Genomic DNA, 18,803 nt, shown 5'->3' with positions numbered 1-18,803 from the left:
TAGTATGATAAAGACAATTTCTAGTTTTTGACTACTCTGTCCGTGTTTTTAGAAAAAAAATATAGAAAAATCATAGTAAGTCAAAATTTGGATCCGTAAACTCTCAGAGCTTAGAAAATGAGTCTACTTTGTCCAAAATATTTTTCCCTGACCTTAAGTGGTTCCTAACCAGAGTGAAAATATTTATTTTTACAGACTGGTCCGAAAATGTTTTGAAATGATAGGCAGTTTTGTAAAAATCATCATAAATTGTATAAAAAATCGTATGAACGCGTGCAAGTAGTCCTTAAAAAGGTATAGAACTATAGACCCAAAATATTTGCATATGGAACAATTTTGAAATATATGAATTTTAAGCAGGGTAAAACAGTCCGTGAATAAACCACAACGTTTCTGTAAAAATATGATTTTTAAGCTTAGATTTGTTTTAGTGACATAACTTCTATTTTTAGTTTGCAAAGCCTTTAGATCATCCAAATAGGATTTTTTTTACTTGTATTCCCCCTGCCCCTCCCCCTAAAACTTGGAAAAACTCGAAAATGAAGGGGTATGAACTCACCTTGAGTGTTTTTGTGGTTAGTTAAAGAGATAAAGATGAAGATCCTCAAGCTTAGAACACTTGAAGATGGTATTATCCTATGAAATTTAACACATGTTAATGCGTGTAAAAGTAACAAAACTTGTATGAATGTGTATAAAATCACTAGATTAACAAGGAAATGCTTACCAAAAATCCAAGAACCAACTTGAGAAGATTAATCTATGGAATATGAACTTGTTATTGAGAGAAAAATAGAGAAATGAAGAAGATGAAGTGAGAGTGAGGGGGAAGGGGTTGGGGTTGGGCTAAATTTAAAAGGAGGGAGGGGATGGGGTGGGGTGTTGCATGGTTATTTGGTGGGTAAAAGCTTGGTTATTTGATGGGTAAAAGCTTAGATGTATGTTATGTAAAACTTGGTTATTTGTTGGTTATTAACTTAGAAGTTAGATGTATGTTGTGTAAAGGGTTTGTGGGAAAAAGTAGAGACAATTTTTGTCTCTTATGAAGTTTTATAAAATTGAAGTCAACTCTATTTTATTTTATAAAATTTTTGACATTTTTATAAAAAAATGTGGTATTTTTATAAAGAAAATATGATATAAATGATGTACAAATATTTAATTTGAATTATAAAAATTCAATTTGTTAATAAAATCATTATTATCAAAAATGATAATACGTTACACGAAAATTATGTTGATTCCTAAATTCTTTCCATTAAAAGTTGGACGTTTTAGGCCGGATATATAATTTGTCGCATTTGGTGACGACTTACCAAAAATTTGTATTTGTAGCCTTTGTTATGAATTTGTCATGTAGCATAGAGTTTATGAACTTCACTACATTGAGTTATAAATGTTATTTATACTAAAATAATATAAAATTGAATTACCGAATTGTTACAATACTAACCTTATTTAGGGTTTATACTCGAATATTTTCCAATAAGAGAGGTACTTTGTATTAGAATTTGTCAATCGTACACTGGACGTATTAGGGAATATCCATATTCACCTAAAAACACAACTTATATGATGAGAAAGGTTGTTCAACTAATAAAACAAAAAATGTTGTCTTCAAAGAGGTTCTTCAACAATTATAGATATTCATGTATTTCATTATATTTTTTAGAAATTTTAATATAACCAACAACGCAAATTCTCTTTATGTTACTTTATCTTTATTTATTTATTTATTGTATTGGCTTTTTATAACTTTATATGTATTTTTTTTATACGTTCATCCACGTTGTATGCAAATCATAATCTAGTATTTATATAAATGAAAAAAATTAGCATTTCATAAAAGAAAAAATAATGGCTAAAACTAGGTTAAAAACGGGTATAATATTTAAATTAGGTTGCATCTGTTAGACAAGATGACCAATCACTAATGATCATGTATTCTAGAATTCTAGTGGCTGGCCAACATTTATTAGATTAGGAGTGATGTGTAAGATGATAAAGTTTGTAAAAAGTGTGTCCCAAAAGGTAGCTGCTAAATACACAACCCATAAACACCCTATTAACATTTTCTACTAAATAAACACTCTATTAAATCTCAATGACAGTGGAGCTTTGACAACATTGTAAATTGTGCAGCAAAAACAATCCATGTATTGTATTTGTTTTTAACATGCGTACATTTTTTTTACATCTAATTAATTTTTTTTCACTTAATATTTTTTCAGTTAGTAATATAATAACATTATTCTAATAATATACATTATATATTTTCAAAAATTGCATTTTTCTTCTACATGCGTACATTTTGTTTACATCTATTATTTTTTCAGTTAGTAATATAATAACATCATTACAATAATATACATTATAGCATAAGAGTCCTCCAACCATTCCCACCGCCGCTGCCTGCGACTATTGCCGTCCGCCGGAGACACGGTCGGCCACCGTCGGGAGATAATAGAAATAGAAAAAGAGAGAGATATCAACGAAGATAAAGACAAAGAGTAAAATGTCGGGAGTAGGTAGTGGTGGATGACGATGCTCCGGTGGTGCTGGTGGTTTTTGTCGGCGGCTATAATATTCTCTAGGGATGAGCATCGGAACTGGGTACCCGCTTTTGGAACCGGAACCGCCTCGGAACTGCCGGTTTTGGAACTGGAACCACCTTAAGTGATTCCGGTTCCGGTTCCTAAAGTTATGGAACCGCCTTATGCGGTTCCGGTTCTGGTTCTCGTTTTTTCGGAACCGCTACCTGTTGGGTACCCGTCGGAACCGGTTTATATATATATATATATATATATATATATATGTGTGTGTGTGTGTGTGTGTGTGTGTGTGTGTTACTTAGTCCGTTTTATAATATATTGGTTCGATTTTGTCTGCCTTTGGTCCAAATTGATTTGATTTGAATCGAACTAAATTGCGATTTTATTGACAAAAGATAACAAAATTAATGTAACTGGGTTACCCGCTTTCGGAACCGGAACCACCGGTTCCGAGACTGGTTCCAAACATTTAAGAACTGCCTAGAGCGGTTCCGATTCCGGTTCTAACTTTCTAGGAACCGCCGATTCCGGTTCCGGTTCTCGCCAAATGAGACGGATACCCGCTTATGCTCATCCCTAATATTCTCCAGATTTAGAATTGCACATAATTTTAGGGTTTTGAATTTAATTTTATAAGTAAACGATGGGCTGGACTATTTGTGATGGGTCGGTAAATTTTTTTTTCAATAATTTGTTATATAACATATTTACTAACAGTTTCACAAATAAACGTTTTTAGAAAAAAAAAACTCATTATTTTATATAAAAAATCTATATTTTATTTCTTAATGATTACTTTTTTGGCTCATATTTATGCTTTAATTTATTTACTTATTAAAAAGTAATAGTATAATTATTGTTCTATTATCGGAAAATGTTTTTAAATTATTAGAACATCATTAATATAATAATGACATTTGATCAAAGGTGTTTTTTTTTAATATATGTTGTTTTTCTAGCAAATAAGGGTGTTTATTTAGCCATCTCGTCCCAAAAACTAGGGGTGAGCAAACCCAAACCAAAAAACCGACGAAACCTACTAAAACTGACGAAACCTAAACCGAATAAATCGAAACCGAAGCAAAACCAACAGTTTGGGTTTGATATTTCTAAAAACCGAAAAATCGGGTTCGGTTTCGGTTTTTACTCCGAAGCCGACCCATCCAACACAAGAAACCGAATCATACTTAAAACCGACAAACCGCCCCATCCAACCCAAGAAACCACCCATACTTGATTGTGTTTTGGTTGTAATAGACTATTTCGGGCTTTGGTTTTAACTTGTAGTAGACTATTTATTGTAAGACTAATGTTTTTTGAAGTATTTAACTTCTATTTGGTGTTTTTTAAAATATTTAACTTGTTGCTTCATTTATGGAAAATCGGTTAAAACCCAAAACCCATGGGTTTAAACCTAGAACCTGTGAGTGTATGGGTTGAACCCAAGAAACCGAAAACCGTCCAAACCGACCTCAGAACCCGAGAAACCAAACCGACCAAAAACCGATCCTATTGGGTTCTGAAAACCAGAAACCGACCATTTATGGGTTGGGTTGGATTTGGGGCCAAAACCGACCCAAACCGACCCATGCACAGCCCTACCAAAAACATAATAAAAAAGCATTGCTTTTAATTTCTCGCAAATGCTAAACAAAAATACGTTTTCTTAATAGCATTATCCACAATAATTAAACCATTTAATAAATTTTTAGTTTTGGCATATTTGATCGATGAAAACTTATTCATCAAATGGTACCAATCTTTATTTTTCCAAAGTTTTTTACTTTTGGTATCTCATATTTTCACCGACCTTTTGTATTTGAAAAAAATCAAATGGTGAATGTTGTGTTCTTAAGGTTTTGTACAAACATGTTGACAAAACTTTTACTTAGGGTGTGTTCGACACACAATTTTTACGAACTTTGAACTTCTAGCTTTTAAGAAAAAAATTAAAAAACAAAAACTTCGTTCCGCAGTACAGACATGCCCGTAGTACCTCTTGGTAGGGATGTCAAAAAGTCCCGTGGGACCCCGTTTCTGTGGGGGCCCCGTCCCGTTTGGGGGATTTTTTTAAAAAAAATCGGGGGCGGGGACGGGGGCGGGGGCAAGGTTAACCACCGTTTTAATTTCGGGGGCGGGGGCGGGGGTAGGCAATCCCGTCCCGAAATCCCCATGGGGACCCCGTTAATAATTACACATATATTTACATATATTAATTTTATAAATATAATAAACAATAAAATGATTTTGAGCTTCCAAAATTCATCAAAAAACATGTTTTTAAGTTGTTAGCATAATTTTTTAAAATGTCATAACTTTTTTATTTTTAACATATAAAATTCCGCTATAAATAATTATTTTTTATCTAAAAAATAGCTTCTTTTAGCCTAAATAACAACTTCTTTTAGCAAAAAAAAAGTAGCCCAAAATAAAGGGGATTCGGGGGCGGGGGCGGGGTAGGAAGGTTGAACATTCCGGGGGCGGGGGCGGGGGAACGGGAAAATTTCGGGGGCGGGGCGGGAGATGCACTCCCCGTCCCGTTTGCCCCCATTGACATCCCTACCTCTTGGCTAGTGGTATTTTCTACAAACTAAAAGATATAAATTTCAATAAATTATTTTCGTTATCTAAGTCTGCAGTATCATTAGTTCCGTCCGCAAAAGAACCTCTACGAATTCGTTAGTCCGCAGAAGAATTTCTACGAATTCGTTGGACTTTCTTAGAAAGGGGAAATTACACATTAGCCCTATGATGGTTTGCATATTTGCCTATTAAGTCTCTTAAGTAATTTCCGTGCTTTATAGGAGCATAAAGTAGATGTCCATCTGCTTTTTTGGTCAGTGCAACTTGATAAGCAGGTTTTATAAGCCACATCAACAAACAATTGAAAAACATCCTTCTTGTTCGCTTTTTCTGTATTTAAATTAAAAAAACACTCTCCTCTCTCTCTCTCTCTCTCTCTCTCTCTCTCTCTCTCCACGTTAGAGAAAAAAACCCACACACATCTTCTTCTTCAACTGAAGCTCAGATACCATGACTGCCTTACTACCTCGATTTTTGTAAGTTTATGAGGATCATCTTCAAGATTTTGGGATTAGTCTAATCTTCGTCGAAGTCATAAACCGGTTCAGATTTCCAACCTTGATTTTTGTAAGTTTATGAGGATTTACTACATTTCAAAGGTTGACATCGTAAACATCATAATACAGAAATTTAGCCATATGGGTGATCAAAATGGACTTTCCGGTACCGGATGGTCCATAGAGGAGATAACCCTGCTTCCAAACACGTCCTAATCAGTGATAATACTATTTCAATTTGAGAAAAGCCTTGAAATTAGATTTTACCTTCTTTTTCAAATCCGATCCCATCGCTATTGTGTCGAGGGTAGCCATATGTGATAACCGAACGAAACTCCACTGTGATAACGTCTCTAAGTTCATGTAACGCTTCAGTTCCTTATATCTCGACTCAATATCTTCCGAAGCTCTGTAAATATGTAAATATGTTGAATATAAAATTGCAAAATCCTTCACATATCTTTTTTCTTCAACTTGAGCAAAAAGTTTTTTTTGTGTAGGTTTTTGTTCTTCAATTTTGTCGAATTTGTTTGTCCAGGAAACCCTAGCACTGAGAAAGGTGTATTGAATGGTCCGGGAAACCCTAGCACTGAGAAAGGTGTATTGAATGGTCTGATTGTCATCGAGGTAGAGGAAGATGCCGTTCGGTTTCTTCCCTAAGACAAGGTTTTTGAAGTCGAAATCTTCAAAGTGGGTTGTGTTATAGAAAATCTTAATTTTGACTATTTGGTTAACATTTTAGTGGGTTTAATTATTTTGCATAAAAAACATAAATAAAATAAAGTTGATGTGGCTTATAAAAACAGGTGGATATCTACTTTATGTTCTTATAAAACACAATGATTACTCAATGGACTGAATAAGTAAATGTGCAAAACATGATAGGATTAATGTGCCATTTCTCTGTTTAGAAACCCCTTAATGTTTTGGTTAGTTTTGGGAATGTCACTATATGTAACCCAATCACAACCTAGAAGAATTAATGTAACAACAAAGCACATAAGGAAGACAAATGAATTAATGTAACAACAAAGCACATAAGGAAGACGCGTTGCACTCACATCTGTTTTTGACTCAAGTTTTCAACATTTAGGGGGTATTTGGGATTGCGTTTGAAAAATGCTTATAGGCTTATTAGCTTTTTGAAACACTAATAAATCAAAAAAAATGTTTGGCAAACTTAAAAATACTTTTGAGAATAGCTTTTTCATAAGCTTCAAAAAACATTTTTTAATAAACATGGAAGATGTGACTTTTTGAAATTGTTTATGGCTTTTCAACCAAAATAACTTCAAAAAGCACTTTTAAGGCAAACACTTTTTAACTTATTAATTTATTGGTTTTTTCACTATAAAAGCTTATCCAATCACTTTTAAAAAAACTCATTTTACCACCATTATAAGCAAATAAACATTTCTATCTAAAAATATTTTTAGAGTTCAAAGATGTAACTTAAAACCCTTGGAGCAAAAATCATAGGTTTGTATTACATAACAAACGGAAAAGGCCGAGGTGTGTTGGCTTGCCTGTTACTGGATCCATATTACTAGAGCCCGGTAAGCTTGCGGAGATATCTCGCAGGTTCAAAAAAAAAGCAGGGGTTCACAAAATTACCCTCGAATAGCATGTTGATTCTCTTAATATATAAAAGTATGAAATATTAAAAATGGTTAGGGTTTTCTAAGTGGTGGAACCATTAGTACTTTCCTACCAGCACTTTTAACCATGATATGATTGCCACTCCTGGTGTACATCATTGTTGTTGATCCGAGTATATCATCTCCAAATCCACATGCCTTGAAGAAACCCCTGAGGGTAATTTAGTCAATTCACGTTCTTGTTAGTGGTTTCAATATATTATTACCTATTTACCCATCAAAATTTGTTTCGATTTACTTACATTTCTTGATCAGAACATAGAGCTGCTATGTCATATATGCCTTTATTTGTAAGCAATCTGCAACCAAATGGACCTTGCATTAGCCATGATTCAAATAGCACATTTCCCATTTGTCACTTTTATTATATAAGCATCCAATCTGTAGTTCTGTACTTCAATTTTTCTAGGATGATAGATTTAAATTACCAAAAACCAATGAAAAATGCTGTTAAAAGATTGGGTAGCTGATGGAATTTGGAATTTTTACAAACCTTATAATCCTTTGAAGAATCATACGCCCGATTCCTCGACCTTGTAACGAAGGGATTACCTACACAGTAACTGACAAGAGATTACATGAACATACAGCCATTAAGGATCCAAGATATCGGGATTCAAGAAACTTGCTTATGGAATCCTGATCAATCTCAAGATTACATGAGTACAAGCATGATCTATTACATAAACTCCAACGATTGGAAAAAAAATGCCAACAAGTAATCGAACCTACTTTATGCTGAAAAGTGGATGAATAAGCGACCAATTTATTTAGGGTTTGTACCATGACATCGTAAATTGAAGCAGTCAATCCATTATCAGAAACAGCTCGGCCGAATCCCACCAATTTCCCGCTAAATGGTGTCAATGGAATCATTCTTCGGTACCAATCACCCCCAGTATTCAAATTTTCCGGTAACGAGGTGACAGTTTCTGGTCTAGCGAAGACGGAAACAACGACAGAGCTATGAGAGAGAGCGATGCGGAGTTTGTCGACGTCGACTGGCTCCACACGTCCGTCGGGGGAGATGTTAGGGAAACGGTGGCAGGAGTGGTTGCAGGAGCTATAAAGGTCTTGCAAGTGAATTGGGTTTACGTCTGAGAGATTCGTGGATATGAAAATTGGGGGACTTGGTGGCCGGCGATGGAGTGTTGATCTTTTTTGGCTGTTGAATATTTTGGCCGGCGGTAGGGTTTGGAATTTGGAGTGGAGAGAACCACCGTGAACTGAACCCACGACCGCCATCTCTCCCTCTCTCCGTCAGTTCAGTAAAAAACTGCGAGTCAAAAAGATATTCTTTTTTCGTATATTCATTTTCTTTTAATCAAAACGGTCACAATCAATCGGAAAACGTACGTAGATAGCCACTTTTCCTGATCAAACAATTAATTAACGTCCACTGCAACAACAAGATAAGAAGAAGCAAGTAGGGCCTCTAGGGGGACCTTATCAGTAGCCCATAACCCAACTTCTACTATTAATTCCTTAACCCTAATAAGTAATAACTATTGTTGCTCAACTTATCGCATCTAATAATTAGGAACGAACGATCGTTTAAGTACTCGTTTATGATCGGAACACCTATTATACAATTCCTGTGTATATATGCACTCTATGTGCTCGATGAATTGCCAAGAAGGGATCGGGATCTCTGGCATGTTCTTCAATAAAAGTGATTCAAATATGCAATCTATTTAAATCTTGTGTTGCAAGGGCAAATTTGTCATTTGGTCATTTTACTTCTTCAAGTTTCTATAACATGATTTATTAAAAAAGCATAACAGAATATGCTAAAAATCCATGCTGATAATATGAAAAGCATGAAAGGGTATAAATTCCAATAAGCTGAATAGCGTGAACCATAAGCCAGGAAGAAAAGGAAGGGTGCAAAATATCTTAGACGTTGACTAATTGACCATCTCCTCCTACATCAAGAAACTTGGGTCAAGCTTCTTCACTTGAAGCTGCCATGGGAGGACCTGGTTGTGAATCTGTTGATAACTTCAAAACTATCCTGGAACAAGAAGGAATTTACAATCTTTTATCAGGTGAACTCAAGGTATGATCATGAATCAATTCCAACAAAACAAAAAGTAATCTTTATGCTGAATTTGATCCAAAATATACTCTCTTTTGATTGATTTCTACTTTTCTAGGTACCTTTATCATCATGTAAACAAAAAACAGTTTGTTTATTGTTCTCTGCAAACTGGAGTAGACCTTGTAAGGCTTTTATACCACAACTTATGCAAACATACAACGCCCTAAAAGATGTTGACTATGAACTCGAAATTATCTTCATATCATTTGATCGAGATGAAAATGGATTTAAAGAACACATGAAGTCCATGCCATGGCTTGTGGTTCCTTTTGATGTCAATTTACAGAAGAAACTTGGTAATTTATACAAAGTTAATCAAATCCCATCGTTTATCCCATTGAATATCGACACAAAATTGCTTGCAAAAGATTCCGTTGGACTCATAAAAGACTATGGCCCCGATGCATTTCCGTTCACCAAGAAAAGACAAGAAGAGTTGAAAGCTTTTGATGAAGCAAAACGTCAAGAAGGGAAGTTGGAACATCTTTTTACAAATGGGATTGATAGTAAAGGAGAAAAGGTTAGGAATTTAGGATTTATTGGGTTTTCAATTAGCTACCAAGATTGGATAAGTTTAAAGCTTTTTGTGTTCTTATTTGTAGATATGTTCATCGGAACTTGTGGGCAAGACGATTGGTCTTTACTTTGGTGCAAATTGGTGTCCACCATGTCGTGACTTCACCACACAACTCATTGAAGCGTATAACGATATTGCCAAAAATAAGGATCAAGAATTTGAAGTTGTATATGTTTCAACCGATAGAGATGTTAAAGAATTTGAACTCGGATTGACCAAAATGCCATGGGTAGCAATTCCTTTTAACGATAAAACAAGGCAAGATCTTTGTAGAATCTTTGAAGTCAAATGGATTCCAACTTTGATAATTTTAGGACCAAATGGGAAAACAATTACCACAAATGGGCGAAAATTGGTTTCGTTATATGGTGCCAAGGGTTTTCCGTTTACTGAGTCAAAGATCTTGGGGGTAGAATCGTCTTTAATGAAAGAAGGAGATGAATTGGCTCGAGAAGTAATGGACCGTAAACACGAACACATTCTTAAACTCGATATGGCAAAACGTTACATTTGTGATTTTTGCAAGAAACGAGGGTCGTTTTGGGCGTTTTCTTGTAATGTTTGTGGCTATGACCTTCATCCAACTTGCATTGAAGAAACCCATTAGAAAGATTTGATATATGATATGCTATTGTTATGTAATATGATGTATGGACTTAATTATTAATTAAATCAATATATATTATATATGTTTGAATGAATACAAGTAGTGCTTAATGTGCTAAACACTTAATTCAATAACTATATATGGTTGTTTATATCAAACTTAATCTACACATAATGATTTAACGTTTTAAGACGAAAACATGACTTAATGTATTTAAACGCCAACCAATTACCTATCTCCACTTCTTTTTTCCTTCCAACTTATCTTATGTTAAAACTGTTAAGAAGATAATACCTGGTTGGAATGTAAAGGTAAAACGGCCATTTGTCTTATTCATATGGTTTATAAAGTCCTGTAAAAGAAACATACACTATTATATATATTAAGTTATTCACACCTTAATGTATACTAACACTTCATGAACACATATATCATTATCTATTCAGGAACAAGACTTGATAGAGAAAAATGAAACAACCGCTAAAAATGAGTTATATAATCCGCTACGACTTTTGAACGATGATGTTGACACCATGGCCGGGTTGTACAACCATTCTATAAGCAGGAGAATGTTGATAGTTTGGAGATAACGAAAATTTGAACTTGGAAGTGATGAGTGAAATGACAACTTTCAGTTGGGCCATAGCGAAGTTTCGGCCCAAACAAGACCGGGCCCCAACCCCGAATGGAACATACGCTTGTGGGCTTTTGCATGCTTTTGTTACACCATTAATGAACCTCTCGGGTCGAAATACATGGGAATCCGGGCCCCATATTTCCGGGTCACGATGAAGGGTCGGGATCAAACTCCATATGCATACTCCTTTAGGCACGTCCACGTGCCCTATCTGCGTCCTTTCTAGTGCCTCACGTGACACAAACGCTGCCGGCGGGAACAACCGCATCGCTTCTTGAATCACCATCGTCACCTGCGCATTCAATAAGGTTATCACTTGTACTCAACGCATGAATAGTGGTACCCTGTTGAGAAAAACGGAGTTTACCGATTTCAATTTAGGGAGTGAATCTACATCGAGAACACCATTAGGGCAAGCTTCGGACATTTCATCGGAGATGTGAGTTTGCCATTCTGGGTGTAATGCGAGCAGCATCAAGCACCATGATGCAGCGACACTCGTCGATTCGTGTCCGGCGAAGTAAATATTCTTACAGTTATCGACGATGAAATGTTTGCTTTCGTCTTTGCTGGCGAAATGATCCATGGCTTCTTCCAGGATCATTTGCAGAAGATCTTTCTTCAACAATGGTGTTTGTTGACATTTTCTTTCGCATACAGCTTCCCATATCAATGAATCTATCTCTTTTTCTAAGCTCTTTACATCTTTCCTCAGTCTGTATCATATAATAATTAACTTGTTATTCAATATTCATCCATCAGTTTGATGTAAAAAAAGTTTTACTTTTTTCGCAGCTAGCTTACCCATAAGTAGGAAGGCCAAAGAGCATGCCTTTAGATGAGATAGTTTTCTGAAGGGTTCTAAGCTTGGAGAAAATCTCTTTGCCTTTTGTATAAGAGCTTCCAAAACAAGCCCTTGAAATCACATCTGCAGAAACAGCCCTCAGATCATCATCTACTCTTATATCGGCTATTCCACTACCTTCACCTTCGATGCAAGCTGCTTCCCATTTCCTCAAAAGCGGTTCAGCCGATTCCGACATTAGCCCCACCATACCCTAACCAGTCAACACATAGATATGTTAAAAGGTAACAGATACAGATAATTGAGTAGGGAAAAGTAGGGAGGTACCTTGACTTTATCCATGAAAAATTCAGGGGCAATAATTTTCCTTTGATGAACCCAAAAATGGCCATTTGATCTGAGGATTCCATTGCCAAGGAGAGGAGAGAGTCTTTTGGTAACGTAAGAAGGTTTACCAAGTCCAAGAGTGATGGACTGGTTCATTTCTTTAACAAGCTCTGGATCATTTATATAAAGGTGTTGTTTATTCCCTGTTGAGTATGTATATATTGAACCTGCATTCAAAGTTCAAACACTTACACTTGATATCACTAATATGGTAATTAACTTAACTTTTATGTTAAATAATGTCACTAGAATTATAATTCTTTGGAATTGATAACACTTGGATAACTAGCTACCTTATAGATGCTGGTTTGGGATTGTTTCGGTGGATCCAAAAATTACAGTTACATCATATATATAAAAAATAAAATTCCGAGAATTTTGGGGTCTTTTAGATTTTTTTAAGAGGGGTTTTGGCAAGCGGGCATCTTCAACAAAAGATGGTCCCACATTGGGGTTATTACTTATTCAGGAAAAGATGAAAAAAAAGGGGATTTTGGTTTTATCTTTTTTTTTTGGGTAAAAAATAAAATGAAATTCACTTCCAAATCGGATATATATATATATATATATATATATATATATATATATATATATATATATATATATATATATATATATATATATATATATATATATATTAGTTTATAACCCGTGGAAACCACGGTTACAAAATTAATTAAATATTCATAGTAAAAAATTCAAAATTATTAATTAATTATTTTATATAAAATTTTAAATACATTATTAATTAAGAGATTTTTTTATTAGTTATGTAAAATTATAATTATTAATTCAAATAAATATGTGGAATTAATTTATCATATATATTAGACTCTTTTTATTTGTGGACTAATAAAAACAATAATATAAAATTTAAAATTTAAAATTTAAAATAAAGAATAAATAGATTAACAAATAACATCACATTGATTAGGAGGTTTAATGAATTTAAAATAGAGAATTAATAGAATGACAAGTGGCATCATATTAACTAGGAGTTCTAATATTATGACACTTGGCAAAAAGACTATTCTTTTATTAGTATATATATATATATATATATATATATATATATATATATATATATATATATATATATATATATATATATATATATATATATATATATAGGGAAAAGTGAATATAACCTTAAGGGTATATAAGCTTAGGTACCCAAACTCATAATAATATGTTGTTTTGTTTGATATATTCATTATAATATTGTTAAACTTCAATCCTTAACTTGATTTATATTCAATATTTTTAAATTTTCACTATTATCTTCCTCTTACATCACATCTTTTTGTCGAACACTTAATAGGCTATATATATTATTATTGAAAATGATAATTATGTAAGAGGAAGATAAATATGAAATTTATAAAAAACTTTGAAGTAATTCAAGTTAGAAGTTGAATTATAAGAACATTGGACAATTACAATGTCTATATATGATACAAACGATGTAGTATTATGAGTTTGAGTACCTAAGCTTATATACCCTTAAGGGTATATTCACTTTTCCCATATATATATATATATATACAGGGCCGGCCCTAGGGGTGTTCAAAATGTTCCACCGCACAGGGCCCCGAAAAAAATAGGGCCCGAAAATTATCATATTTACATAGCGTGATTATATTATATATAATATCATTGACATTTAAGACCAAAACTATTGAAGAGCAGTTGGTTAAGGACGCATCACGTAGTATTCAACCACCCGTGTTCGACTCTTTTGGGCTACATATCTCAACCTATTTTTTTGTTTTTTGTAGTAATGAGTATGTATATAAATATATTAGTTGGCAGTTTCTAAAGTATCTCGTATTAGACAAATTGGTGAGAGGGCATAAGCTTTTATGGGGCCTTACCAATTACCATAGTTCGATTCCTACTACATAGGGCCATTTTTTTTGTTTAATTTTTTCCATTTCTAACATAGTATATAATATTTTGGATTTTTTTATATAAATATATTTTTAGAAGATCTTTTTTTGTGTTCGCACCGGGCCTAAGATATATCAGGGCCGGCCCTGTATATATATATATATATATATATATATATATATATATATATATATATATATATATATATATATATATATATATTAACTCCAAAACCTCTGTTAACTGACTAACGAATTCTTTCACTTTATACATACATATTTGCATCCCATTCCATGGATAGAAATCGTAGAATGTGCAATTTTTGTCTTAAAAGGACAAAAAAATGAAAACAACGACATCTCATATCAACAACACTACTAATGATTCCATCCAGCTCATAATATCAAAATTTATGGGTACGTATTTGAATTCAAAGAACCTCTCATTCTCAAGCATTATCGCTGCTTAGTGGACTTGTACCTAACCCTAGCTGTGCTCACTTGTACCTTGGAAACTACAATAGTAACATTAAATCTATTAAATTCATCCTTCTTAAAACAAGATAGCGACAATGCAGTGGGCTCTTATGTATATAATTGTTTAATCTACAAACGTTTTTTTTTTGTATAAATAAATGTAAATATATATTATGACAGCTATTAATATTTATAACACTTAATTATTACTTACACAAGATGTTTCTAGACCCACTTGATTTTTATTTAAATTTGAATAAGAATCAGAAAGGACGTTGGGGGAACATTGACACATCGGTTTCATGAAAAAGATAAAAACGGGTACCAATCTAGTATTATCTTTTCTTAGAAAAAAGAAAACGAAGTTGGTGATGAAATATATGTTCTATTAAATATTTGTTCGTATATGATATTTAGATGAATTATAAAAGATAACGTTGTGTTACTCTATCTACCTATGAAAGGTTATTTGACATTCAAATAAAAAAAATGTCGTCTTAGTTCTTTCAAAGAAATTATATTATCACTAGTTGTGCGAAATTTGATCAATTGCTTATTTATTTATTTATTTACCAAGCTTTTTGAACAAAAATTAAAGACGGTGTGTTGACTTAACGTCTCTATCTTATCCTATGCTAAAGTGTGATTTTTAAATAATAAATAATTAATCATTGTATCTTAAAGAATTGGAAATTGCAAAGATTTGCAAAGATATAACCAATCAGATCAGAATAGAGAATATATTGGTATTTCTTTATTTAAATAATAAAAATAATTTATATGTATATAGTGACATGCATATTGTGACTACACGCGTCATATGTCCCACGCGAACAATCTTCATAGACAAGATAGTTTTCAAGTTTATCATGCATTCCTCTTTATAATGTTTGTAATTTACTTTTTTGAATATTATGATTTTTTATGTTTTAAAAATTGTTGTTTTGTGTTTCTTAAAAGTCGTTATAGATTTAAAACTTTAATTTAATTATTATACCTTTTTATCAAATTTTTTAATTTTCTCCAAAAGATTGACGTACAAAGTTATTGACTTATTGTCAAGCTTTTATTATATCGTATGATATGATATTCACTATAAAAAACTATAAAAAAAATTGCTTTGCATTAACAATTTCAAGCTTATTAAGTAGACTCTTGACATTTATGCTCTATTTACCTTTTTTCCAACAATCTTCGTTTAATATCTTGATCATAATAATTATATCGTCAAAAAGTATGCATGGGTTGTTATCTTCGTAAAAAAAATATGGCAATAATTATTGCTTTCATCTCTTTTTATTTAATAAACTTAATATTTATGGAAACCGTATTTAAAAAAAGAACAGGCAATCCGTACAAATGTATTTATATAAAAGTAAAATTATAATTATTTAAATATAGCATTGACAATATTAAAATAACTATAAACAAGATAAAAGACCCACAAAGATTCGGTTCCAACTTTTCCCAAATTGCCAATGAGAATTAGGATGATCAACAATTGTAACCATCATATCGTTTTTATTTTTTAGATTAAAAAAACCATTATAATTGCATACATCCAAAGAAAACATCATAATCCAAAAAACTAGAACAATTGTATCCCAAATTTTGCAAATATTCAAGTTTATAAAGAATTAAAATAAGTGGTGATAAGGCATAACATACCGTATTGCTTCCTCCATTGTTCAAAGTATGGGAAGAGAGTAGACGTATAATCATCACCTACAAAATCTCCATCGCTTGACTTTGAAGCTTTCATGGCGATTGCAGCCGCTTGAATCTTCTGCATCTCACCCACATTCCCATATGGAAAAGACGGTTTTGGCCCTCTGATTCCTTGCTTTTCGAGCTTTCTTCTTAGTCTTTGCGGTTTCATCCATATAATATTCAAGAAGTAGAAGGTTATAATGGTAATTACAGGTAACCCCACATGAATAAGAAGATTAAGAACCAACGAAGAAGAAAGCGTTTTCATTTTTATTTGATGGGAGCCACTGCGTGTTCACTTCACGAGATGAAGGGACTACTTATAATAGAACAGCCTGCATTGTGGAAATGGAATTTTCTAGTTCGTAAATATGTACAAGTGTTTATGAATGATGTACAAGTAGATGATTCGTGCGTGGTCTGTGAATTGTGAGTTTAGGGTGTGGAGAAAGGGATGGTTTTATAATACTTGAACAGTGAGACTCTTCTTGTGGGTCATTATGTGTCTTTTACTTTGATACCCCTTGTACTTTTGTTAGTTTAAACTTTGGTTCCTCTAGTTTAAATATATTGCATCGAGGTCCCCATTAGATATACTAGAATTCTTTTTTGCTTAGAGTAAATTACACGATTGGTCCCTATGGTTTGGGTTAATTTGCGTGTTTAATCTCTAACTTATTTTTTTAACTTGGAAGGTCCCTACTGTTTCTTTTTGTTACGTGTTTGGTCTCTGTCTTACCTAAAAAGACTATTTTTCCCTTGATTTTTTAATTTATTTAAATAAACACACCCCCAACTCCACTCCCTCACCTTACCTTACCTACCTCATTATTTTTCTCTATTTAAATAATAGTCTCTTTAGATAAGACATGGACCAAACGTGTAACAAAAACAAACAGTAGGGACCAAGCGCGTAAGAAAAAGAAACACTAGAGGCCTTCCGAGTTAAAAAAATAAGTTAGTGACCAAACGCGCATATTACCCCAAATCATAGGGACCATTCGTGTAATTTACTCTTTTGTTTATAGAAACTTTTTTCAGCTTCTTGTTATGGGGATCGAAGGTATTAATGTTTTATGAGGTTGTCAAGGAAGCCATAAAAGGTTTTCTATAACAGTGTTATGATGTTTGCAAATGTTTCTCTTTTTTGAAAGAACAGTCTCCTTTAATAAGGATGTCTTATTGTTTCACAATTAATCTCACGTATAAATATAAAATTATACATCATATATCATGTCCTTGAAATCACCACAAATAAATCTGAAGTCACCACAAACAAAGCTTGATGGCTACAAGAACAAAGGGCAATAACCACATTTGAACTTAGATAGATGAGATATCATATCCCCCAAAATGTTTATATTGCCAAAAGTTGTTGGTAGGACGAATTAATTTGATGACAATTTATTAATAATAAAATAAATTGTAGTTAGTTTAGATTGCTGGGTGTAAAATAAACAATGACGTTTTCTATTTTTTATTGTATATATTTTACTAAATATAGAAATTCAAAACTATGTTTCCTAGCATTTAACACTTAACTTGCCAACTGTCATAAATCGTCATTGTTACTTGGGCTATTTTTGACTTTTAAGTAAAATTAAAGGAATATAATATGAGTTGAGAGTTGGTTGGGCGTCTTTAAGCCAAGTACCCAACATCAAAATTCATTTTCTACATCATTTTAGTCTCGAATCTATTCCAACCGTAAAAATAATATAATATCAAATTTAGTATTATATTACAATAAAATTACATAAAACTTTTCTTCAACATTTTTAATAGGGTTTTGTATCGGACGATTTGATTCGGGTATTGTTCAAAATCAAACCATAACCATTACAATTTTTTTTTGAATAGCGGAAATTTATTAAAAAAACTAGCAAGAAGCTAGAAAAAAAAACATTACAACAAATTACAAGTAAAGGCATGATCATGAAACCACGAAGTCCAACCTATATTAGTTTTGTTACACCTATTGGAAACAAAAAAAAATTGACCACATCATAAAAAATGACCGATTTCTTAGGCAACACCGTTCCAAAGATAATGGAATTACGGAAATTCCAAATACACCATAAAGCAGTCATTGATCATTGCGTCGAAAACTTTCCGTTGGCAACTTCTCTGATCGAATAAATTCGATCAAACAAAATCGAATCCATGGATAGATGTTGAGGAAACTGAACACCCCACCAAATGGCAACTCGAGTCCAAAGATTAATCAACTCACTACATCCTACAAACAGATGATCAGTGGACTCAACTATAGTGGAACAAACTGGACATAAGATCGAATCCAACAAAATACCCCTATGAGAAA

The 18,803-nt window shown here is 33.0% G+C and overlaps 3 protein-coding genes across 7 annotated transcripts; 1 reads left to right on the top strand and 2 right to left on the bottom strand.

Moving 5' to 3' along the window:
- Positions 1–5,399: 5,399 nt before the first annotated feature.
- Positions 5,400–8,684, bottom strand: LOC145066421 (Acyl-CoA N-acyltransferases (NAT) superfamily protein). 5 transcript variants are annotated; one of them, XM_079013663.1, is made up of 6 exons: positions 8,023–8,684; positions 7,784–7,842; positions 7,533–7,589; positions 7,344–7,441; positions 5,900–6,041; positions 5,400–5,827 (listed from the first exon to the last, which is right to left on the bottom strand). In XM_079013663.1, exons 1-5 carry the CDS (start codon positions 8,533–8,535, stop codon positions 6,004–6,006), a joined length of 765 nt encoding a protein of 254 aa, XP_078869789.1. In that variant the 5' UTR covers positions 8,536–8,684; the 3' UTR covers positions 5,400–5,827; positions 5,900–6,003. The 5 variants fall into 5 exon arrangements, with proteins under 5 accessions (XP_078869789.1, XP_078869791.1, XP_078869788.1 ...); XM_079013665.1 differs by lacking the exon at positions 5,400–5,827 and having other exon boundaries at positions 5,902–6,041; positions 7,344–7,428; XM_079013662.1 differs by lacking the exons at positions 5,400–5,827; positions 5,900–6,041 and having other exon boundaries at positions 7,062–7,441.
- A 396-nt stretch (positions 8,685–9,080) lies between these two features.
- Positions 9,081–10,678, top strand: LOC145066420 (protein kinase C-like zinc finger protein). Its single transcript, XM_079013661.1, has 3 exons — positions 9,081–9,349; positions 9,447–9,911; positions 9,994–10,678. The coding sequence occupies exons 1-3, from the start codon at positions 9,260–9,262 to the stop codon at positions 10,573–10,575; spliced, it is 1,137 nt and encodes a 378-aa protein (XP_078869787.1). The 5' UTR covers positions 9,081–9,259; the 3' UTR covers positions 10,576–10,678.
- A 203-nt stretch (positions 10,679–10,881) lies between these two features.
- On the bottom strand, positions 10,882–16,854 carry LOC145066419 (cytochrome P450 714A1-like). The gene is made up of 5 exons (XM_079013660.1): positions 16,439–16,854; positions 12,345–12,571; positions 12,017–12,270; positions 11,580–11,928; positions 10,882–11,504 (listed from the first exon to the last, which is right to left on the bottom strand). The coding sequence occupies exons 1-5, from the start codon at positions 16,746–16,748 to the stop codon at positions 11,079–11,081; spliced, it is 1,566 nt and encodes a 521-aa protein (XP_078869786.1). The 5' UTR covers positions 16,749–16,854; the 3' UTR covers positions 10,882–11,078.
- Positions 16,855–18,803: the final 1,949 nt, after the last annotated feature.

Source organism: Lactuca serriola, chromosome 8 (assembly GCF_051521515.1).
Source record: "Lactuca serriola cultivar US96UC23 chromosome 8, Lser_US96UC23_V15, whole genome shotgun sequence".
Taxonomy (NCBI): domain Eukaryota; kingdom Viridiplantae; phylum Streptophyta; class Magnoliopsida; order Asterales; family Asteraceae; genus Lactuca; species Lactuca serriola.
This window is presented reverse-complemented; position numbering and strand designations above follow the sequence as displayed.

What these genes read in the sequence shown, in the direction of transcription:
- LOC145066421 (XM_079013662.1), bottom strand. Translation starts at nt 8,535, where the DNA reads ATGGCGGTCGTGGGTTCAGTTCACGGTGGTTCTCTCCACTCCAAATTC. An exon ending in ATTCTTCAAAGGATTATAAG is followed by an intron (nt 7,590 to 7,783) that starts GTTTGTAAAAAT and finishes ATTTGGTTGCAG; the next exon opens with ATTGCTTACAAATAAAGGCA. An exon ending in CTATGTTCTGATCAAGAAAT is followed by an intron (nt 7,442 to 7,532) that starts GTAAGTAAATCG and finishes AATTACCCTCAG; the next exon opens with GGGTTTCTTCAAGGCATGTG.
- LOC145066420 (XM_079013661.1), top strand. Translation starts at nt 9,260, where the DNA reads ATGGGAGGACCTGGTTGTGAATCTGTTGATAACTTCAAAACTATCCTG. An exon ending in TTTTATCAGGTGAACTCAAG is followed by an intron (nt 9,350 to 9,446) that starts GTATGATCATGA and finishes CTACTTTTCTAG; the next exon opens with GTACCTTTATCATCATGTAA. An exon ending in TTGATAGTAAAGGAGAAAAG is followed by an intron (nt 9,912 to 9,993) that starts GTTAGGAATTTA and finishes TCTTATTTGTAG; the next exon opens with ATATGTTCATCGGAACTTGT.
- LOC145066419 (XM_079013660.1), bottom strand. Translation starts at nt 16,748, where the DNA reads ATGAAAACGCTTTCTTCTTCGTTGGTTCTTAATCTTCTTATTCATGTG. An exon ending in TTTGGCCTTCCTACTTATGG is followed by an intron (nt 11,929 to 12,016) that starts GTAAGCTAGCTG and finishes TATATGATACAG; the next exon opens with ACTGAGGAAAGATGTAAAGA. An exon ending in CACTCCCTAAATTGAAATCG is followed by an intron (nt 11,505 to 11,579) that starts GTAAACTCCGTT and finishes TTGAATGCGCAG; the next exon opens with GTGACGATGGTGATTCAAGA.